This window comes from Podarcis cretensis (genome assembly GCF_951804945.1).
Source record: "Podarcis cretensis genome assembly, chromosome: 10".
Classification (NCBI taxonomy): domain Eukaryota; kingdom Metazoa; phylum Chordata; class Lepidosauria; order Squamata; family Lacertidae; genus Podarcis; species Podarcis cretensis.
In genome coordinates, this window is record NC_137179.1 from 76,455,628 (window position 1) to 76,480,305 (window position 24,678).

The 24,678-nt window shown below is 45.5% G+C and overlaps 1 protein-coding gene across 1 annotated transcript in view; it reads left to right on the forward strand.

Annotated features, from left to right (window-relative positions):
* The first annotated feature begins 14,892 nt into the window (after positions 1 to 14,892).
* CCDC3 (coiled-coil domain containing 3) overlaps positions 14,893 to 24,678 on the forward strand; it is a 49,784-nt gene continuing 39,998 nt past the window's right edge. The window contains exons 1-2 of the mRNA XM_079993330.1: positions 14,893 to 15,367; positions 22,767 to 22,941. Coding sequence (XP_079849456.1) covers positions 14,994 to 15,367; positions 22,767 to 22,941 — 549 coding nt within the window. The 5' untranslated portion in view covers positions 14,893 to 14,993. The remainder of the gene's footprint in view (positions 15,368 to 22,766; positions 22,942 to 24,678) is intronic.

A 24,678-nucleotide genomic window follows, 5' to 3' on the forward strand; every position in this document is an offset into this window, starting at 1 on the left:
GGTGGCTGGTGTGGTCACCCGGACTAGTGGACCTGTGTCCTATTATGTGACCTTGGAAAATGGGCAAGTTTGGAAGAGACATATAGATCAGCTGAGGCGCCGGGCGCTCAGCAGGGAGGAGTCTGATAATTCATCCCTGGCTAACGACGCAGAGCTGCAAGACCAGAGTGAAAATGGCCCAGAGGTGCAATCACCAGGGGCTTCAGCAAATGAACCAGGGTCTGCTAGTCCTCAGGATGACGAGGTACAGGCAGGGGACCCTGAGATGTCTGGGACTCCATCTGTTCCTGACGAAACCCCTATAGCAGCCCCCCTACCACAGGTGACACCCAATCCAGAACCGGCAACACCTGTTGTCAGGAGATCAAGTAGAAGTTGTAGGACCCCACAGTACCTGAGAGATTACGTCTAGCTGTGCTCACTAGGGGGGGAGGAGTGTTGTGTATTGAGTCAAAGGATTTTATATCTGTATTATTATTGTCTGTATTTGCATTAGGGTAAAGTAACTGCCTTTTGGTTCCAGAGGGTACAGCTACTATTGGTTCATTTAAGCTGCTGTATTTGGATCCTCTGTCTTATTGGTTTCCTCCAAAAGGCAGGACTGTGATTGCCTGATATTGTTCCCTCCAAAATGTATCCTTTCTAGCTAGTTCCCTGTCCCTATAAATGTAGTTCTTCCCTCCTCAGGCCCCTAGTCTTGTTGCTTTAATAAAGAAGTGTTACTAGAGAACTGTCTCCAGCATATTATGTCAAGAGAGCTGAAATCACAAACCCCACGTCACAACAGTGTCAACAAAAAAAAAGTCAGCATACTGAGCATTAGTTTGAGAATATCAGGAATATTTTTTATCCTAATAGCATACCTAATAACAGAGCTGTGGCATATTCCAACTGGTCTATACAATTCCACACTTCCAGGTTTGCTGCGTTTGCAAGCCGAAAAGATGCAACATGAACCTAACCCAACACGAGGTATGACTGTATTCCATTTCTTATACATGCCCTTATGTCACATAAGAAGGCGTCCTGTGTCACACCATTTGTAATAGTAAAAGGTTTCCAGAATGGTTGTCAGGAGTGAGCCCACAGTAAATCACACAGAGTAAGGTAGGTTAACTCTTTATTATAAAAACAGGACATGCACAAGGAAGCTGGGCCTAATGAGCACAGCAACTCTTCTTTGGTGGGTCTTGCTCCTATGAAGTTCTGGCCTCCCCACAATTGCCTATGTCCCCTCCTCTCCAGGGTTTTTTTCCAAAGTAATCGGAGACTGTCCCTGTATGCCTGCCTTTGCTCCTTCTGTTTCATGCCTCTCCTGGTCCTAGGAAACCAGGGGGGAGGGGAACTTGCCACAGCAGGGGGCAGAGACACCTTTGCCTGACCCATCTCCTGCCTGACTCATCTCTGCCTCTTGGCCTCCTTCATCTGCCTCTTCTGCTTCAGCTTCCCCCTCTGATTCTGGACCTCTCTCTGCCACAGACTCTCCTCTTCAGCTTCCGACTCCCCCTCCTCCCCCTCTTCTCCCTCTGACCACTCATTGTTGTCCCACCACCAGTCCCCTGGCTCTGAGCCTTCTTTCCTTGGGGGTTCCCCAGCTGCCTCTAAGAGTTGGAGGAGGCAAGGATGTAACAGACAGATGGACAACTGGTCCCTTGTGTGAGATGCATTTAACTCAAGGGTGCCAGAATGTTTGGACACAAAAATGTTTACAGCCCTAATTGCTCATGGGAAATCCTGAAGTGTATATACGCAGCATTGCAGTTTCAGGGGTACTGTGCATGAGATACTCCTCAGCTTTGGACTATCTTCAAGAATGTGATTTAACCCATTCATTTATAGGGAGTTCTATGAATTTCCCATGGAGAGCTCTCTCTCTCATTTAATTTCCATGCTAATTATCTAACTTGACTTCTCTTTGAGCTTTGGCCTTTTAGCTCTTCCCTCGTATATTCCTTACTTAAGCAACTTGGAGGGAAGAGGGAAGATGACCTTCTGGGCCAGACTACTTCTGCAGTCTTATTATTTCTATATATAAACATGAGAACATTCTTCATCTTGATCAAGAAAAGAGATTGTTGGCATATTCTGGAGTCTGAGATAGAAGTTTCTGTATAAAGAGGCTGTCAAACAGCCAATATATTTTGGAGGTTTAGAGTGCCTGATGATATTGGTTGCTTGGCAGTCTCTTTATACAGAGGTATGTCACTCACATTGATGGAGGTGATCTCCACTCCTCTCTCTCTCTCCCACTTTTACCCAGACCAGCTAAAAGCTGGCTTTGCATTTTGGCACCTGAGGCAAACCACCAAATGATGCCAGCCCTGCCAGGGAAGATCTACATCTGGAACAAGGAAGGAAGGGATAAAGCTCTCAGTTGGTCCTGCTGGCTCAAATGCTATATTTGCCCTGCGAGTGCTGTGGTAAAGTTTACTTCCTCTTCTTTCCACCAATAATATTTCCTTATTTTAAACAGTTGCTCTTTGTTAAAATACAACCTGAATACATCCAAAAAGAAAAGTAGAACATGCTGCCCAGCCTTTCCATGCCCTTCCAGGGCTGAGCCAAAAGGACTGACTGATTTCATGAATATTTTTGCTAGTTACTCTGCCATTTTTAATTATCAGTTCCAAATGTGTTCACTGTCTCCCTGAATGGACTTCATTTGCCATCAGTAATGTTGTCCAGTTACCAAGGCCAAGACTGGTGGGAAACATTCAGGTGACTAATCTGGGACGAAGCAGCAATAGTTAGGAAGGGGAAAGGCCTTAAATTTCCACTATCGCCTTTAGTCAATGAGCATTTGCAGGTTTTAAAAAACAATCAAATAGTACTCAAATATTTCCTCCCATCCCTTCTGCCTGCCACCTCCCATTCTCTCTGTTGAAATTTAGATGGTAAATTCCTTATGGTAGATACTCCCCTTTCTTCCTTTCTGGGGGATCATATTATTCTGAATTGCAGAGTCAATTGCTTATTGGGGGAAAAGGCATCTCAGTGAAGCAGAGGCGCTGACTTGGCCTCAGACCGTGGTTGCCCAGTGGCACACGTACATGAAGTGATGTCATGATGCCACAGCGGCTTCTGCTGCCGCCACTGGTCTCTGGTGCTGCTTCCACGCTTCTGCAGCGGTGGGGGTGGGGCAGCGGAACAGGGGTGCACGTCCGTGGCCGCAGCTGGCCCAACAGAGGCCCTGTGGTAGAGGTGGAGGCCCCAGCCCAGTGGCCGCCACAGGGCCAGAGAGCCAGAGGTAAGGCAGTGGGTGGTGGTGGGCAGAGGCCGGGCACCTACAGTGATTTTTTTGTGTAGATTTGGTGCCGGTGCATTGACGCAACAACCTGTTCCAGCAAAGGACGTGGCAATGCCTGATAAGACAGAAAAATACCACTGAGCCTCCTTTTTCAAAAAAACAACAGCCACCCATGGATGCTTTTATATTCATGGCATAGCTGCATTTTGTATCCACTTTATTTAGGTTCAACAGCCATTAATTATTCCCCTAAAGATTTCCGGGAATTGTTGTTTAATAAGGATTCTAAGGACTCTCTGTTAGATACCCTTACCTTCTCTGACCAAGCTATGGTTTCCAGGATTCCTGAGAGAGAGCAGAGAACTATTAAGTGAGTCAGAGCCTATGGTGTTGATGTGCCCTTAGAAAGGTTGCCAAGAAAGTTTTAAAACATAGCAGCAACACCCTATGTACAATTTGCTCTGTGATGATGTTGCTTCTGTCGTGTATTAACCAAAGCTTGCCTCTGACATGGCAGGATTAATGAAGCCCAAAGTGGCCATGTACCCAGGGCTATGCTGAACTGATTTTGAAAAGGGGGCGGGGGGGGGGGGGGAGAGTGCACCTGCAATTGCCCAAGTATGCTATTTTTCAGGTTTCTTGTAGTTATTGGGGAATCAAAATGACAGATTTATACAGAGTTGTAGTTTAGAGGACTATGTGACCCTGGGCAGCACTTTTATCAAATGCTTCCCACCCCACATTTAGTAACTCAAAGGCAAAAGAGTGTGTGGGGTATGTTAATTTCACTGTTTTCTCCTACAAGATACAACACTTTGCTCTGAGAAGAGAAACAGTGAGTGGGTATCAGAAGACCAGACTGACTGTTCAGGGATCAAGATCAACTAGTGAAAACATTTCTTGGTGTGGCTTGCCCACAGCATCATCACTGGGAGAGAGAGAAGAAAACACTTTTTCTAGATGGAACTTGTGATAAATAACTGACGATATAGCAGGCATGCCACAAAAGCTACATCAAACGAGGGCTGTCCATTTTTATTAGCAACTTTTCTCCAAGAGATACAAAACACAGGAGCAGTACAGAGGCTGTATTTTACAAATAAATGCAGAGCAGGTAATATAGAAGAATAAAAGCAGCAAAACACATCATGAAAACCAAACTTCATGATTTGGTGGGGAAAGAGTATATCTGAATTTGACACATAAGAAAAGAAATCCCACCAAACCAAACAGTGCAAAAATGTTTCTGGTTTCTCCTACCCTTAGCAATGTGTAAGCTGTGAGTTATTTTCTCTGCAATAGCCAGAGACCATATATTCTTGTACAAGAGTATCAAGTCCAGTTAGTTCTTCCATTTCTGAGTCATAGAAGCTCTCACTGTAAAACATTCCTCAGTTTGGAAAATGGCCGTCTGAACACCCTACAAGTTCAAAAGGGCAAACAGGGCAGCTAGGATGGGGCATTTACATTTTATTTTATACTTTTTCAAAAAATCTATCCAAGATTTTGATGCCCATGGGCTCAGGCTTCAAGTGACTATTTAAATTAAGGGGGGAAGTTTACCTTTGGGCTAAATGAGATGTGCCATTAAATATGTATTTGCATGTAGCATGCAGCTAAAAGACAGAGAAAAGTACATTGCAATTCCAATAATCACCACTCCACTCCACTATATTTAAGAAACCTCTACATGCAAAATGCAAATATGTGCTTAACATCCTGTCTGCTTTGACCATCAGATTTTTGAATGGTTGAAGAACACTAGTCTTGTGAAGGCTGGAACCAGGGCCTCTTTCTGCAAAGGTGTCCTTTGCCTCTGCTCCATAGCTCTTCCTTGTCTGTTAGAGTGGTATATAATAAACTCTCACCTTGTTATACAACATGCCTCCTTTCGCCTTCCTGACAGTAGGGTGGTCTTGTAGAGTAAAAAGTGAACCTTTTTTTCCACTGTTTTCCAAATTCACTGGCTTACAATCTTTCCCAAGTCTCTGAAGTTTTTCTTAAGATTTTCAGTTACCTCAGTGTAGAAAGAAGGGGTGGGGGAACCAGACATTTATTTCTCATTATTCATGTTCTCATTACCACAAACCTAAAAGATCCAAGTCTCTTGGGCTGTTGTCATACATATACAATAGCATCTTCTGAGGGACAGACTTGGCAACAAAATCTGCCTTCAGAGACTGACACTTTGTCTGTTGGTCAAGGGGCATAGCGGAGTTTGTGGCCTCAATAGCCAGAGGAGCACTATTTTTATAAAAATCAAGTAGGCAAAACAGATTATGCTCAACTTTGCATGACATATTCTTGTTCTGAAAACAAGAACATCCCAGGTGCCAGGATTGCCACCCATTTAATCCAGATTTTGCATAATAATAATAATTTATACCCCACTCATCTGACTGGGCTCCCCCAGCCACTCTGGGTGGCTTCCAACAAAATACTGAAAGTAATGAAAAACAATTTTCCAAGCAGCACATAGGGTAGAATTTATATTTACAAAAGGAAAAGGAAAGGGCACTTAAAGGACTGTTGCTTAGGTCAAAATTATCCATTTTCACCCACTGTGGATTCTCATTCTCTGTAATAAGACGACAGACCATGTGACTGAGTTGGCATACATTAAACTATAATGCAAGATTTGGTGGCTGGATTTTCTAGACATGGGCGGAAGAAGTGAGCATTGACAATTTCCACTCCTATTTCTGTTTTTGCCAGAATTCTCTGACATCCCTACTTGCAACCACCAACCTGAGCACAGTCCGCCACTCCTGTGCTGGGGCCTGTCCAGTGCTTGATGACCCTCTGTCACATCCATTCCAGATGGGCACCTGTAGCGGGCGATGGTGGGCTTCCATACATGACTGGTGGAGTCTGTTCAGTCTAGTGGGTCACAAGCTGGGCAGTCCTTTTCTGCATGGTGCTTTGAAGGGTTATTTGGTTGAGCTGAAGAAGCAAGGTGTTGGCTGTAAACATAATCCTGAAGTAAGACAAGTGAACATACTTTTTTTGTTCACTGAAAGGTGCAGTAATGCCATAAGCATGTTGGGAGGACTGGTAATTCTAGTTTCAGCAGGGAGCCAGACAAGTGTAAAGAGACATAAAAGAGAATCAAATGAGGATCTGGTTGTGAAACCTGAGCACATTTCTAGTTCAGTCATACAGAGTGCAAGTTCTGCCAAAACTGCCTTTAATCAACACTTCTTTGCAGTGTTCAACAATTCCCTGCCAAAATGCACAAGGAGATAACTGGCTTGTCAAATAGATGGCACACCTATCCTGGTCTCAATTGCACTACCACAGAGCAGGGAACATTCAGATGGAACTACAGTATATTCTGTTTCAATAAAGACCTTAAGTCTATGAATTCACAAGTTCAGAATTGCTAGTTTACACATATTTGGGAATGTTAAAAAATCAAGTTTGTTATGCTTCTGCCAAGAAAAACAGGATGTTAGAAAGTTGCACGTATAGAATGCTCTACTTATCTCCCTGGGGTTGGGGTTGCTGCCCTGTGGGTCCTTGGCAAAGGAACACATATTTCACTGCAGAGGTTATCAAAGGGAAATTAATTAGATTTAGCTTCCTGTGGATGATGAACAACACCACAAGGTAAGTATTTATCACTTTGCTTCTATTAACACAACAGTTGTTTCATTAGTACAGTTACCGTGCATTCCCAACTTTTTTGAATGGCAAGAAGTTCTGGGGAACTTCGTTTCTTTTGGATTAAAGCCAGCCCTGGAGACTCATGATGTCTTCCTCTGCTTGCATACTTGTCAATAAGCAGGCTCTACAGCAAGTAGCACAACTAGCAATCCTGAATCACATTCCTAAAGAACTGCCCTCTGAGGGCACTCCAATTTTAGCCAACTTTGAGCTAAAATTCTGACCAAACTGAGAGTGCAAAGTCCCTCCAGCTGATTCTCCGTCACTCCTGCAAACTCTGATGGGTATGATATCCCAAGAAGTGGAAAGAGATCTCAGACCATTAAGTTTATTTTGTTAGGCTCACTGACCTTTTTAAATATCTCCCATCAAATTAGCCAGGCAAAACCATTGTGATAGGCCCATTCACAATCATCAAGACAGCCAAACTCATAACATGGCAGGCAAAAAGTTGACAGTGCTTGCTGTTCCTAAAGTACTATGAAATAAATAATATTGCTTGCTAGGTCTTAGACATGGATACTTTGCCAAAGGCAAAAATTAAGACCTGTCTGATTTTATATCCTCCAACCTTCATTGTCTCAAGACACATAATATGGTGGGCAGGGTTTCCTTTGGTAACTCCAGCATGATTTGCACTTGTGTTCTCTGTGCTGAATGCTACATCAATGCAAGGGGGAGAGGGCTGGCCATATGAGAGTGGTTAGGACTGCAGCTCACTTCACGACTCCTCTTCCCCTTTCCTCACCCACTTCTGTGCTGAGTAAGGCTTTGGGTTTTACAGCCAGCACAATTGTGTAGCCCAGAACCTTTGTGCTGACAGCATCAAAGCCCTTATTTTGTGCTTACTGTGCTGTATGACACTTGTGCCAAATCCTGAAGAAGCTGAGCCCACAGAGTTGTTGGAAGAACACAGTTTCACAAGTTATCTGGGGAGGCTACTGACCAGCAACGTTCAGTTGTGGGTCAAGAAATCAGGAAACAAGGGCAATCAGGAGACAGGTCTTTCAGAACCCTGGACAGATCTCACAGAGCAGACAACTTGTTCCAACAACTAGTTTCATCTGAGTTCTTACCTATGTCATAAACTCCACCCCTTTTCTGATGAGTAGAACTTAAAACAGGATTCCATTAGACATCGGCTAGTTCTCACTGGGTATGTGATCTGCACTCATGTATGAACCTTGGTCATTGTGAGACTTTGGCGGGGTTGCAGTCTTGGGAGGTTATAGCAGCTGGATTTGGCGTCAGAGTCAATGTCCAGAGCATGTCCAGTCTGTGCCACTGTCCCTTCCAGCTCAAATGACCCCCCCCTCTGTGTCAGTGGTCAGGTTGCTCCTTATGGTGAGGGGCCTTGAAACAGCCCTATCCAATTTGGGGTTTCTGGAGAACAGGCTTGCACCCTTCTAAATCACACTTGAGAGTTGTAAGTTACTATTCATATCCTGATTCATATCCTCATATCCTCATATCTGAGGTCATTTGTATGTTTTCTCAAAGTAAAGAACTCTTTACAAGAAGGGGCTGTTTGCTCCAATAAGGAAGTACCACCAGAAATGGATAAAATATGAGAATATTGAAGTACATGCAACAAAAATATTAGGAGATGACTTCTTAAAAAATTGCTTTCTTATCTAGCTTTGTAGATTCTCAGGTTTAAAGCTGTTGGGGTGGGGAAATTTGTGCTTGATATCTTGTGCCCCAGACTACAAAGGGATGGGTGTGGATATGGAAATGAAAGACAGCTGGATCACAGTTTCAGGTCACCTATGCCCATCAACCAGTTCCTGAATACTGTACTTCCTTTGCTTGGTACCTGGTCCTAGTGGTCAACATCATGAAGGCATCACAGGCAAAGTGACATTCACATTCTGAAATCACCTGCATTACCATAGAAACAGGGAAGAAAATGTCAAGAAGCGGAAGTGAAAGATGGTTCATGCCTGAGGGTTTGGGGGTGGGAGGTCTATTTCCCACTTATCTGAGAAAAGGAAGTCAAGGCGGGGGACGGGACGGGACGGGACCGACCACATGCATGAATGGCTAAGAGCATGGGCCCAGCAGTAATGGGCTCTATTGAGTTTATTCTGATTAGCTAGTTTTGGCTTCAGCTGCTTTGTCAGATCCATGCTGAGTTCAGATGTGGGGGAAGGATTTTATGCAAACTACTCAGAAGAATGTTTCAGATCAACCTTCAGGTCCCTTGTGAAGAAACATAGGATTTGAAAAATGTGAGCTTCTCAGCTGGGTTTTAAAAACCACCACTTTATATTACTGATACCTTGTTGTCCAGAGTTAGGAGACAGTGAAAAGAATCCAATGAGGCTGAATGCTGGTGGATTAAGGGCAGAAAGCAGTTATTCTCCTCACTTTGCAAAGTGCACAAACCACAGAATTCACTCCCACAGGAAGTAACCTTGGCAATCAGCAAGCAGGACTTCAAAAGAGGATCAGACCAGTTCATTCAGGATAAGGCTTTCCGTGGCTTCTGGCCAGGATGTTCTGCTCTGCCTCTGCTGTTGGAGTCACTGCGCCTCTGAAGGGCACTTTCTGGGAACCACAAGGGGGGGGGGAGTGCTGTGGTGCTCAGCTCCTGCTCCTGGGCTTCCCACAAGAGTAGCTGGGGAAACCCAGCCGGATGGGTGGGGTATAAATTATTGTTATTGTTGTTATGGTTGTTATTAGACTGGCCACTGTGAGAATGGGATGCTGGACTAGCGGGGCCATTAGTCTGTTTCAATAGGCTCTTCTTATGTGCAGAATCCAGTTCAGAAGCTGGAGAGCTTTTTACATTTCAGGGCCTTGACTAAGGGAGGAAAGTGGATGCCTAGGATGTGCACATGGAACCTCCACGCCTGAACACAACTTATTTTTGAATGCCAGATGCAAGGGACAAGCCAGAGGAGGCAGTCACATCTCTGTGTTGCTGGCTATAATAATAATAATAATAATTTATTATTTATACCCCGCCCATCTGGCTGAGTTTCCCCAGCCACTCTGGGCGGCTCCCAATCAGTGTTAAAAACAATACAGCATTACATATTAAAAACTTCCCTGAACAGGGCTGCCTTAAGATGTCTTCTGAATGTCAGGTAATTCTTTATCTCTTTGACATCTGATGGGAGGGCGTTCCACAGGTCGGGCGCCACTACCGAGAAGGCCCTCTGCCTGGTGCACAGAGGCATCTTGCTGGCTGCTGATAGAAACAGAGTGGAAGTTAACTTTCCTTTCAACAGTAATGGAGCAAGAATCAGCTGCCAATCCAACTGGCTTCTGCACATGCCTTAGGGGAGGGCAGCCAACTGGGAACAGGATGCTGGGCCAAATGACCTTTGATCTAATGCAGCAGGGCTCTTCTCAAAGCCCTTATCCCAGGACCCCTGGTGTGAAGATGGCTAACATGGGGGGTCAGGGGAAGAAACAGTATGGTGTGCTTTATAGGGAGTATGTGCTTCAGAGATAGCTCTGTAGATCTCAAAGGTATATGAAGACGAGCAGCAAAGTCAGTCCTCAGTGAATGTGCAGGCGACCTTGGAACGGACAGCTCACGGAAGAACCCCGACCAGACCTAAGAGGAGGTGTGTAGTGGTGATAGGGGATTCCCTACTGAGGGGAACAGAAGCAGTGATCTGTGGGCCTGACAAGATGTCTCGGGAAGTGTGCTGTCTCCCCGGGGCTAAGATGCAAGATGTAATTGAACGACTGCAAGGAATCATAAAACCCACTGACAAATACCCCTTCCTCTTGGTTCATGTGGGAACATGTGGGAACACTGCAAGCAATAGCCTCCAGAAGATCAAAAGAGGGCTTTAAACTGACTAATGTGGGGGAGGGAGACAGTGCTCCTGAAGGCAGGAGTCTATCAATTGATGAAGATGATCATCCAAATGTCATAGACCAAATGGAGCAAACAGCACGCAGACCTAGTGGTGGGAGGAAAAAATCCTTAAATAAGAGACACGGGGGAATGATTAATGGACTTCAATGTCTGTACACTAATGCGCAAAGCATGGGAAATAAACAAGATGAGCTTGAGCTCTTGATACAGCAAACTAAATATGACATAATAGGCATCACTGAAACCTGGTGGGATAAGTCCCATGACTGGAATGTAATAATGGAGGGATACAATCTATTTCAGAGAAACAGACCAGACAAGAAAGGAGGAGGAGTGGCGTTATATGTCAGGGATGTGTATACCTGTGAAGTTCTTTAGAACCCCAAAGCCAAAGTGAGAGCATTTGGGTCAAAATTAAGGGAGAGAAGAATAACAGTGACCTCTTTGTGGGAGTTTACTATAGATCCCCAAGCCAAACGGAGGACATAGATGATGCCTTCCTGGAACAGATGGCCAAGCATGCAAAAGGAAGGGAGATAGTAGTAATGGGGGGACTTCAATTACCCGGATATTTGTTGGATGTCAAACTCAGCAAAGAGCATAAGGTCAAACAGATTCCTCACTGGCCTTGCAGACAACTTCATTGTCCAGAAAGTGGGAGAAGCAACAAGAGGAACAGCCATTTTAGATCTGGTCCTAACCAATGTTGATGACCTGGTTAGTGGGGTAGAAGTGGAAGGATCATTAGGCGCGAGTGATCATGCTCTTCTGAAGTTTACTATACAGCGGAAAGGAGCAGCCAAGCATACTAGGACTCAATTTCTTGACTTTAAGAAAGCCGACTTCATAAAACTTAGGGAAGTGCTGGGTGAGATCCCATGGACAGTAATACTAAAAGGAAAGGGAGTTCATGATGGCTGGGAGTTTGTTAAGAGGGAGATAGTAAAAGCACAACTTCAGGCAATACCAATGAGACGGAAACATGGAAGGTGCCTAAAGAAGCCAGGGTGGCTATCTAAAGAACTTTTAACTGAGTTAAGATTAAAAAAGGATGTGTACAAAAAATGGAAAAGGGGGGAAACCACCAAAGAGGAATTCAAACAAATAGCCAGCACGTGTAGACACAAAGTCAGAAAAGCTAAAGCACAGTATGAACTCAGTCTTGCTAGAGAGGTTAAAAGCAACAAAAAAGGCTTTTATGGGTATGTTCGTAGCAAAAGGAAGAAGAAAGAAACAGTGGGATCACTCAGAGGAGAAGATGGTGAAATGCAAACAGGGGACACAGAAAGAGCTGAACTCCTCAATGCCTTCTTTGCCTCGGTCTTCTCCGATAAAGAAAACAATGCCCGACCTGAAGAATTTGGAGCAAATGATTCAGTAGAGGAAACACAGCCCAGAATAACTAAGGAGATAGTACAAGAATACTTGGCTAGTCTAGATGTATTCAAGTCTCCAGGGCCAGATGAACTGCATCCAAGAGTATTAAAAGAACTGGCAGATGTGATCTCAGAACCACTGGCAGTCATCTTTGAGAATTCCTGGAGAACAGGCGAAGTCCCGGCAGACTGGAGGAGGGCAAATGTTGTCCCTATTTTCAAAAAGGGGAAAAGAGAGGACCCAAATAATTACCGTCCAGTCAGTCTGACATCAATACCAGGGAAGATTCTGGAGCAGATCATTAAGCAAACAGTCTGTGAGCACCTAGAGAGGAATACTGTGATCACCAATAGTCAGCATGGATTTCTGAAAAATAAGTCATGTCAGACTAACCTGATCTCGTTTTTTGACAGAATTACAAGCCTGGTAGATGAAGGGAGCGCAGTGGATGTAGCCTACCTTGATTTCAGCAAGGCATTTGACAAGGTGCCCCATGATATTCTCGTAAAGAAGCTGATAAAATGCGGACTTGACTATGCTACCACTCAGTGGATTTGTAACTGGCTGACTGACCGAACCCAAAGGGTGCTCATCAATGGTTCCTCTTCATCCTGGAGAAGAGTGACTAGTGGGGTGCCACAGGGTTCTGTCTTGGGCCCGGTCTTATTCAACATCTTTATCAACGACTTGGATGATAGACTCAAGGGCATCCTGATCAAATTTGCAGATGACACCAAACTGGGAGCGGTGGCTAACACCCCAGAGGACAGGATCACACTTCAAAACGACCTTGACAGATTAGAGAACTGGGCCAAAACAAACAAGATGAATTTTAACAGGGAGAAATGTAAAGTATTGCACTTGGGCAAAAAAATGAGAGGCACAAATACAAGATGGGTGACACCTGGCTTGAGAGCAGTACATGTGAAAAGGATCTAGGAGTCTTGGTTGACCACAAACTTGACATGAGCCAACAGTGTGACGCGGCAGCTAAAAAAGCCAATGCAATTCTGGGCTGCATCAATAGGAGTATAGCATCTAGATCAAGGGAAGTAATAGTGCCACTGTATTCTGCTCTGGTCAGACCTCACCTGGAGTACTGTGTCCAGTTCTGGGCACCACAGTTCAAGAAGGACACTGACAAACTGGAACGTGTCCAGAGGAGGGCAACCAAAATGGTCAAAGGCCTGGAAACGATGCCTTATGAGGAACGGCTAAGGGAGCTGGGCATGTTTAGCCTGGAGAAGAGGAGGTTAAGGGGTGATATGATAGCCATGTTCAAATATATAAAAGGATGTCACATAGAGGAGGGAGAAAGGTTGTTTTCTGCTGCTCCAGAGAAGCGGACACGGAGCAATGGATCCAAACTACAAGAAAGAAGATTCCACCTAAACATTAGGAAGAACTTCCTGACAGTAAGAGCTGTTCGACAGTGGAATTTGCTGCCAAGGAGTGTGGTGGAGTCTCCTTCTTTGGAGGTCTTTAAGCAGAGGCTTGACCACCATATGTCAGGAGTGCTCTGATGGTGTTTCCTGCTTGGCAGGGGGTTGGACTCGATGGCCCTTGTGGTCTCTTCCAACTCTATGATTCTATGATTCTATGATTCTAGTTCTGGGGCCATCTTAAGGAGAAACAAATGTGTTTTGAGGATGAAGATTCCATTTTATAATCTTGTGAACAAAACTTCATCCCACAATACTTTTAGGTTTTGCTTTGCTTGAGAATAATACGGTTGCCCTTCTGGGACATCTCTGCATTCACACACTTGTGAAAGAAAAATGCTGATTTTGCACTTGTTTCAGCTTTGCTTTTTTTTGGGGGGGGGGAGGAGAGAGATTATTTTTTTATTACATACCCCTGCAATACATGTAAGAATTAGCCCACCACGTTGCCAGATGCTGCTGGACCTTTGGCATCTGAAATATGTATTTTAGGACCCACCTTATTCTCTTGATTGTAACCTGTTGTAACTGTTTTTAATATTGTATTTTTAAATAGTTGCAACCCACTGACAGTTCCAGCTAGCCAGCATGGCCAGTGGTTAGGACTGACAGCTGTCGTAATTCAAAAAAACATCTGAAGGGAATCACTGAACCATCAAACCTTGGACTCCACCCATCCCCAATTCCGTCAACGTTTTGCTCATGAAATTTGTGACATGGTTGGGCATCAATTTAATTCCGTCTCCCTTGCTGGCTCCTAACTGTGCATCACCACCCTGCCTCTTCTGTTTTTAAAGCAGTGTCTGAAACAGCATCTTTGTGCAAAGGCTTTCTCTGGCCTCCCTCTCTTTCTGCTTTTCATCCATCCCCTTCACTCTGACAGGCTGTCAGCAGGTCCTGACTTCTTTTCACGGTTGTAAGGTGCTTAGAGCTTAAGTGCTACAAGATGGTGATGAATATGTAAATGGGATGGTGATGAAGAAACACAGCACCCAACAAGCAGCTTAAGAAGCTCTTCTGCTGTTTGAAACTTCCCTTTCTTTTCAGCTGCACAAGCAGGGCAGAATTCTTCCCCAGCCCATGGCTCTGGGAGTTTACAGACGCCCTGCACCTCTGGCTCTGCTGCAGCTACTGCAACAGTTTGCAGCTCAAGTGAGAGTGTGTATACAGCAGAACTCTCCTTTCTCTGGTTACTGCTCCTCCCTCCCTTTGAAGAACTGCTCCTATTGGGCAAAAGCTTAGCCACTGATGAGCCTTAGGCCCCAGCTTCTTGCCAATCAGTTGATTCATTTCATAGGGATCTTGTTTCATAAACCTAGCCTCAGGTTTTGTGAGTGTGCTGTGTGGTTTTTTAAAGGCACTGGGGAAACTTTTAGCATCCAGTGTGCGAAGCCTGCATCCTCCTCCTCCTCTCGAATCCATCATGCTGCCAATCCGGCTGCTCCTGCTCCTGGGCTTTGGGAATCAGCTCAGTCCCAGCCGGGGCTGTCAGCTGCCGTCAGAGTGGAGACCCCTGAGCGAAAGCTGCAGGGCTGAGCTGGCAGAAATCATCGTCTATGCCAAAGTCTTGGCACTGCATCAGGATATGTACAGCATGTTCAACTATTTGCCCTGGCAATATGAAGCCCCAGAAGGGGGGCTCTTTTACTCAGCCGAGATTGAGATGCTCTGTGATCAGGCCTGGGGAAGCATGCTGGAAGTCCCTGCGGGATCCCGGCTCAACCTGACGGGACTGGGGTATTTCTCCTGCCACTCTCACACAGTCATGCAGGATTACTCCTACTTCTTCTTCCTCAGGTGAGTACCTCTAGAAAACTCACCAATACCTAATAATAATTAATAGTAATAATAATGTTAAAAAGATACTGTTGCCTAATGTTGCTAAATGACACATGGATTTAATATTACTAATGCTGGGCATTTTGGTAGCACTCTAGAATGTTAAAAACACTTCACATACCTTGTTTCAGGTAAGGCCGGTCAATATCACCTCTGCGTTGGAGATGGGAGGCTGAGAGAGTGGCTTGATGGGGGCGGGGGAGGACAGATGCATGGTGAGTTAGAACTATGAAGATATTGCACAGGGCAAGGTGATAGAATGATGGACTGGGCCACTTCAAGCTGCAGGTGTGTGTGTGTGTGTGTGTGTGTTGGGAAGTTGCAATTTTTAAACATTTCTATGTGTAAACAGCTCTTTGTGTGTAATAAAGCAACATACCAGGGAGAGCTCTGTCTTTCTCCTCGAGGTTCAAGTTTTACTACAGTTACTGATGGTTCCCCCCCCCAACATAATGGAGCGTTCAAAAATAAGATATGTGCAACTGTCTTCTTGTGTGACAGACTCTGCTGTTACCACTTTAGTCTGCATCTCATGCCGTGTGAGATTCAGAGCTGATCTCTCCATGGCTCTCCATGTCCAGCCACCGTTTTGTTTATTTATGGATGTACTTACATATGAATACAGATACCCCACTTTTCCTCCAAAGAGATCAAGGTGGCATCATCCCCTCTTCTTAAATGGCCACAGCAACCCTGTGAGATGGGCCAGGCTGAGATATTGTGTCTGGCTCACGTTTACCTGGTGAGCTTCCCGGGCGAGGGGGGCAAGAGGAACCCTGGGTGTGCCCACTGCTTGACCCACAACTCTTTCATGGCACTTGCTTACTCTCAGCCTTAGCTAACTCCCTGGCTTTTTGGGAGGATAAAATGGGATTAAAGATTTATACTGCAAAAGTTATAGGATATAAATGAGATCCACAAGAATTCATCATTTTGCTCTCCTTACCTAACTTGCCTATAAGGTAAAGGTAAAGGTACCCCTGCCCGTACGGGCCAGTCTTGACAGACTCTGGGGTTGTGCGCCCATCTCACTTAAGAGGCCAGGGGCCAGCGCTGTCTGGAGACACTTCCGGGTCACGTGGCCAGCGTGGCGAAGCTGCTCTGGGGAGCCAGAGCCGCACACGGAAACGCCGTTTACCTTCCCGCTGGTAAGCGGTCCCTATTTATCTACTTGCACCCGGAGGTGCTTTCGAACTGCTAGGTTGGCAGGCGCTGGGACCGAGCAGCGGGAGCGCACCCCGCCGCAGGGATTCGAACTGCCGACCTTTCAATCGGCAAGCCCTAGGCGCTGAGGCTTTAACCCACAGCGCCACCTGCGTCCCCCAACTTGCCTATAGAAAGAATAAAAAAATAGGTCAGAAGATGAGGAAGATTTGGCTGCCAGCAGCAGCCTAGGCAAGTCACTTCCGCTTGCCTTAGACTTAGTGTGAGTAAATGGGTGTCTTTGAGCAGGTGCAGTGTGCCTTTGAACATGTGCCGAGTGTTTTTCTGTCACCAGGGAATAACAATAATTGTTTTATGAAACTGTTTCAAATGAGGTGATCAGCTGCAAAGGAAACCACCATCGTAGTTCCACACCCTTACAATAAGGATTTCCAGAGCTTAAGGCTTGGGACACAAGACTTCTCCTGTTATAAATTCATTTCAATGTTATCATTGGGTGAGAGAGTATTTAATAAATACAACTTATTAAAGTTTGTTTAGTACAGTTGTAGTTTTTTGTGTCTGGGAAACATTTAAAAATGGTCAGTCTCTCTCAAAAAGTTGTTTTATCCGTCATATATTTCACTTCAAATTTAAGCTCAGTATACTTCTTGTTCTCCTAGGAAGATTGTATACTTAGAACCAGTTCTGGTTAAAATGCAGATTCTTGTGTATTTATTATGTATTCATTAAATTTATTATAACCCACCCTTCCTCCCAAAGGAGCCCAAGGTGGCAAATCTTGCTAATTTTAATTTCCTTATCCTGTGTTTATTAATGGGCCAGTTGAGATGCAGTATTTCAATACATAAGATGACTCTGGGAAATGGTTCTGTGTCTGCCAGCATGTGGTAGATATTATGTCACAACTGGTCAACGCATGCAGGTTTTTTATTGGTTTGGAAAGGAATGTAGGACCCCATGGCTGGGCTTGTCCTTCAGCAAGAGACGTGAATAGCAACTTCCTACCAAACAATTCCTACTGTGGTGATCAGCTGCAAAGGAAGACAGGACTCCCGTCTCTTTGATGGTTGTGTAAAAGGATAGATTTAAGCAGGTGCTGGTTGGTTTTCTTCTCTTTTTTCACCTGCTGAGCTTCATCTTTCCAAACCTCTCTCCTATGCAAGAGCCCCGTTTTGCAGTTAGCCAACTGATCAGTGGACAAAAACAATTCCTGATATTCTTATAGACCGCAGTGAAAGGAAGAGACAAACTGGATGGTTATCCATGTAAACCAGCTTTGTATGTGGCTCTCTTGCTTACACATGGAATTCTGTCTTTAAGTGTTTGTGAAGTCTGGTGACTCAACAGCGGCATTTCATTTTAAAGATTATCTGAGGTGATGAATGTGTTCTTTAATTGTAGTTTGAGAAGTTCCATGACAGAGTTTTGCAACTGTGCATCTGAAAACAGTAAGCCTCCACTGGCTGATCCCAGACTGCCTGTTTATTGGACCATCATCCTTATTTCATATAATCATAGAATTGTAGACTTAGAAGGGACCTCCGAGGGTCATCTAGTCCAACTACTGCGATGCAGGAATCTTAACTAGACAATACACGACAGATTTCTTTGCGGAAAGATTCATGTTGGCTAATGAATAAGCATTCACTCTGTTTGTGGGTGTTGTAGTCTCAGGGAGGTACTCGCCTGGTGGCAGAGTCCATATGTAAGGTCCAGTCCAGTCCAAAGGTCAGGAGCATCTCAGTTCATGTCATCAGACGATCCGGGGGTCAAGAAAGCCGAGGGTCCAAGGTTACGAGAAGCAAGAAGCAGCAAGGTCTGGCCAGGAAGGATGAAAGTTGTTTCCAGCAACTGACCAAGGCTAGAAACCCTGCTTAAGAAAGCTGAGGCCAGCTGGTTCTCATCAGGAGCAAGAAGGCTGCAGCTGGTCAGCAGCAGGTGGAGTTACTTTGCCTTCTGCTCCTTCAGGCTGCTGCTCAGCAGCTGAAGCTGACTCCTGGCCCATGGCACTATCCTCCTCCCCAAGGTGCCCCCCGACCCGCCGGCTGCGTGTCAGCTTATGGGGGAACCGACGGTGGAACTGTCAGGCCAACCGGGGAGCATGGAAATACAAAGCATCTTCCCATGAGCGTTCCTCAGGGCCGTAGCCCTTCCAGTCCACCATTGCCATTGGCAGGAGTCCAAAATTTGTGCCACTTCAAATTCTGGCTCCCCTTCCACCAAGACGGGTGGTAGAGGGGGGATCTCCGGTTGGTGCATACTGGCAGGGACTGCAGGGATGAGCAAGGCATGGTGAAAGACCGGGTGTACCTTGTAGGAAGCCAGGAGCTTGACCCGGCAGGCCACTGGGTTGATCTTGGCCAGCAGGAAAGAGACTGAGGAATTGGGGTCCCAGTTTCCATGAAGGGTTCTGGACTGGCAGATGCTGGGTGGAGAGCCAGACCAAGTCCCCCACTGCCAGGGGGCCCCCGGCTTGCTGATGTCAGTCAGCAAAATGCTTGTAATCCTCCTTTGCCCATTGGAGCTGCTTGCGGAGCTCCTGCAAAAACTGGTCTGCTGCCGGAAGCATGGAAGGAGATGAAAGCAGGGAAAAGAAGCGGGGGAACCCATAGCTGGCAAAGAATGGGGAGAGGAATGTCAAAGTGTGGAGAGCACTGTTATAAGAGAATTCAGCAGCCGCCAGGAGTGAGAGTCAGTTGTTTTGATGGAAACCGACAAAGCACCACAGGTACTGTTCCAGGATCCTATTTGCACATTCTGTTTGCCCATCCGATTGGGGGTGGTAGGCAGAGGAGAGATGGAGCTGCACCCTCAAACCCGTCAAAGGGCCTGCCAAAAGTGAGCAGTAAATTGCGGTCCCCTATCATCAGGTTGAATCCTGACAAGACAGAAGTACTGTTTTTGGGGGACAGGAGGCGGGCAGGTGTGGAGGATTCCCTGGTCCTGAATAGGGTAACTGTGCCCCTGAAGGACCAGGTGCGCAGCCTGGGAGTCATTTTGGACTCACAGCTGTCCATGGAGGCACAGGTCAAATCTGTGTCCAGGGCAGCTGTTTACCAGCTAAATCTGGTACGTAGGCTAAGTATTTATCTGCCTGTGGACTGTCTCGCCAGAGTGATGCATGCTCTGGTTATCTCCCACTTGGACTACTCATTGTGAGAAGCAAAGCTACAGGGAACCAGGCAGAGGGCCTTCTCGGTAGTGGCGCCCGCCCTGTGGAACGCCCTTCCAGCAGATGTCAAAGCGATAAACAACTACCTGACATTCAGAAGACATCTTAAGGCAGCCCTGTTCAGGGAAGTTTTTAACGTGTGATATTTTAGTGTATTTTTGGTTTCTATGGAAGCCGCCCAGAGTGGCTGGGGAGGCCCAGCCAGATGGGTGGGGTATAAATAATAAATTATTATTATTATTATTATTATCATTATTATTATTATTATCAGATACCACATGCTGCAGCAGGCCACCATGCAGGCAGAACACCTCTCTCAAGAAGAGGTCTGCACTTGTTTGGGCTGAGGGGAGGCCAGTGCAAGGGAGAAAATGTGCTATCTTGGTCAAGGTATCCACCACTACCAAAATGGTAGTCACCCCTTGGGATGAAGGCAGGTCCATGATAAAGTCCAGTGACACGGTCTGCCAGGGCCATTCAGGCATTGGTAGAGGTAGAAGGTGTCCTGTCGGCTTGCCAGGGACGTCTTTAGCCCAATGACAGACTGGGCAGGAAGCCACATATTGCTCCACCTCGTCCCAAAGACAAGGCCACCAAAAGTCCCTGGCCACCAAATGAAGAGTTTTGAAGTGTCTGAAATGCCTTGCCGGAAGACTGTCATGGCACAACCGCAGAACAGTTCCCCGCTGTGGACCAGGAAGCACATAATAATGGCCCCCAAACTGCAGCAAGTCCTGTTGCACCATCCAGTGGTGAGGAGAGTGTCTAGGCTGGTCAGCCAATTCTTGCCACCAGTGCTGCACATAGGCGTCCCACTGTTGCTGCTCCCGCAGCTCCCACAAAAAGACCCTAGGAATCTGGGCCATAGCAAAACTGGCAGGAGGCAATATCATGGGTGTATGTGATGCATCGTCAGACCTCTCATACTCTGGCTTCCAAGAAAGGGCATCAGCCCGCTGGTTCAGGCTGCTGGGAATATAGGTAACCTTGAAATCAAAGTGGGAGAAGAACTGGGACCATTAGATCTGGTGCTGATTCAGCTTCTTGGCTGACAGGAGATGTCCTAGGTTCTGATTGTCCATCCAAACTGGATAATGGGCCCGCTCCAACACGACTCAAATGCCACGACTCAAATGCCACTTGGATAGCCAATACTTCCTTGTCCCAAATGCCATAATTCTGCTCTGCCGGTTGACATTTTCAGGAGTAGTACCCACAGGGAAAGAGCACCAAAGACTGTGGGTCAGCCTGCAGCAGCACGGCCCCTACCGCAACATCCGGGTCATCGGTTTCCACCACAAACGGCCGTGCTGAGTCTGGTTGCCAATGGATGGGTTGGGAAGCAAACACAACCTTTAGTAATAAGGTTAAATAGGAATATGTAAAAATGGATTAAGAAATAAGATAAAACAAAGAGGGTAAGGATTTGCTGAATTAACTATGGAATACAAAAAAGGGAGGTGTGAGGAAGTCATGAAAATAAGTAAATGAATTGTAAGATAGAAAGAGGGACTTATTTTTAATTGTTTTTATTTTTTCTGTAATTTGTATTTTTTGTTTTTTTTCTTTATCATTTTTGTAACCTTTTTCTTATTGAAATTTTAATAAACATTATTTTTTAAAAAAATCTTTCTTATTTGTCCAACTTCTTTGAATCTTCAAGTATCTAGTTTTACCTTCACACAAAAACCATCAGATAACCCATAGTGGCTATAATTAGAATATATTTTAATCTTCGTTGGAAGCTGCCCAGAGGGGCTGGGGAAACCCAGCCAGATGGGCGGGGTACAAATAATAAATTATTATTGTTGTTGTTGTTGTTGTTGTTGTTGTTGTTGTTGTTGTTATTATTATTATTACATGAAGGTGGAATCCGCCACAACTGGTAGCCAGAGAGGTGGGATCCGCTATGTTATTTGCCATTTTCAAGGGCTGAAAACAGAAATATTATGGCAAGAGGGAATAAATGTTGAGACAAAGATGGGAGTAGTTTTTACGTGCAGATATTAACAGGTGACACTGCTTATTTCCCAACAGTGAAAATAAGCGTTCCAAGCTGTTGTTAAAGCCACAAATATGGATCAGGCCCCTTTTTCTCTTCCAAATGGGCCCATATGCCTCTCTCTCCCCATGTGATTATTCTTCATATCACTCACTCTGATCTACCAACGCCAGGCCCTTCTAGGAAATGGAAACACAACTAGCATTAATATTCTCACCTGTTGGGAAAGAGTTCAAATGGCACAGAACCTTTCAGCGGGTTTCTCAGAATGTGTCAATGGAGCAAAATGGGCAATATGCAAGCTGTTTTCCTTGTGCCCCCCCCCCCCAATGGACTAGCCCTTCATTGCCTTGCTAAACATAGGAATTGTGAGCAAACACTCCTCTATTAGCACTGTCCTTCCCATGTGACTACTGATGCCAGTCTAGGAAGTACTATTGTAGCTAAGGGAAACCAACCTAAAGCCTTAAACAGCTCAGGACCACAATACCTCAAGGACTGCCTCTCCCCATTCCATATGAACTTCCACCTTTGGTCAGGCAAAATAAAGGACAAGTCAGGCAAAATATGGGACAGGTCGGGGGATCAGGGGGGCTAAAAATTACTTTACCTGGTACAGAAATGGTATTTAAGTGCAAGATAGAAAGGGGGGGGGGTATGTCCTGCTGAACCATAGTTGTGTGGGTTCTCCCACTTCTCACCTGAACCTGGACCATGTTGTGTTAGTCCAAGCAAACCACCGGGTGCAAAACAGAAATAAATCAGGAAGAATACAATTTGGGTTGGGTGACACAGCAGACCATGGTATGGCTCATTTGAGCTGTCCAGACCCTGCACAGGACAGGGGCGGGAGATACACATTCGCAATAAACCTTGGTTTCAGTCATAATGGCTTATCATGATGTGTCAACCAGGGCAGTGTGTGCCTTGCTGAAAGTCAATCTCATTATACTATATAGAGATGGATGACTTGTGCTGCAAGTTACTTAATGTTTATCCCTGGTTTTCTTTTTCAGAATGGATGAGAATTATAACCTCCTTCCACATGGAGTAAATTTCCAGGATGCAATATTTCCAGATACCCAAGAAAACAGACGGATGTTTTCGAGCCTTTTCCAGTTTTCCAACTGCACTCAAGGACAGCATTCCATGGCCTTCTCTAGTGACTGGGAGATACAAGAGGACAGCAGGGTAAGGCACTTTGGGTGTTGTGTTCTCCCAGGAGGTGACTATGATCAGTTGAGCTGGCTTTGCTTTTAGTCCTGTGTTTAAGAGGAACATCTTATTAGTCAAATTCCACACTATCTTATGACAGGGAGCTTCAACACTGGCCCCACGTACACCATGCATTTTAGGCAGTGTCATACCACTTCAAACAATCATGGCTTTCCCCAAAGCATCATGGGAAGTGTAGTTTGTTAAAGGTGCTGAGACACCCCTCCCCTCACAGAGCTACAATTTACCTGGGAAAAGGAATTGAGAATTGTAGCTCTGTGAGGGGAATGGGGTCTTCTCCTAACAACCCTCAGCAGCTTAACAAACTGCAGTTCCCAGGCGTCTTGGGGGGAAGCCACATGGTTGAAACGTAGAGTGCAGGTGGCGCCACTGGCGGAGGAAGGGGGATGCGGTAGGTGTGGCCCGCCCAGGCTGTCATCCGGGGGGGGGGTGACATCCCCCTGCCCCCTGGGATGCCCGCCCCGCCCCCATGGGTGGCTTGCCCTGCCCCTGGGTGCACAGCATGTGTGCTGCTCCAGGCGCCAGAGCAGCTAGCTCCGCCTCTGGGTAGCACCTCAGTCTAACCACTACATCATCCTATTGTTACAGCAGCCTTAGCTCCTACTTTCAGAATGCGTGGGGGGACATGACTTGGGAAGAGGTGGAGCTTTTGGATTTCATTCAATGATGAATTTCATTCATCATTTATTTTGTTTGTTACATTTGTTGTTGTTGTATTTATTAACTTTGTATAGTGCCCTTCATCTGTAGATCTCAGGGTGGTTCACAAGATAAAAATACAAAATAAAAACACAATTTATGAAGTTTCTGTTTTTGCTTGTCATGGCTGGGAAGGGGCAAGGAGTTATGTAGGACCATGCTCAGCAGCAAGAAAGCGTATGTAGCCACTTCTCTGGTTTGTGAGATTTCAATATACATTGCCTCATTGTCAAGCCTTCCTTTTAAACAGTAAAAACACGCTGAAAAAAACAAAACAACAATGATGAGAAAAGAAAATGGAGACTAATTCTGCTTTAACATGTGTTGTGCAGATAGGGCCACAGTGAATGGCAAAGGGTCCGTCTTCCCTTTTATCATCTCCCCCTTATTGTGGCTGCTACCGCATGCTGCAACCTTGAGGGTTGCAGACATCTGACGTATTTTTTCATCAGCATGTTTTTGGAACAGATACCAGTTGTGGGAATGTTTATGCCATCTGATTTCAATATACTCCCCTCTCCCCCTAAATCAGGGCAACCAAGGTTTCGGAGAAATAGGGAGAAACGCTTGGAACTCAGTGAAAGAACTGTTGTGGTCTGCTTATTTATGTAGTACTTTATGTAGGCACTTTATGTAGTACATTAGCAAAAAAGACATGTCAGGTTCCTTGCAGTCTAAACATTTAGACAAGGTGTGTGGAGAGGAAGAAGAGAACATCGTTCGCCTTCCCAATTTATAATGAATCCAGAATTAATAAATCCAGGTCTGCTCATTATTTGTCATCTGCTGTCCTCCAAAGCTGTCCTGGGGGAATCGTACCATAAGGTGCTATGGCTCTGTACTAGAAATGAATCAGGCACACTAACTCTCCTAATGGAAGGACACATGTCAAAACCCCCAATGGCAACCTTGGAAACTGAGTAACAAATGTGTTACAAGCTGAATCGCAGCTGTCTTGCTCCCTGACCTCTTGCAGCTGCGAGCAGATTACAG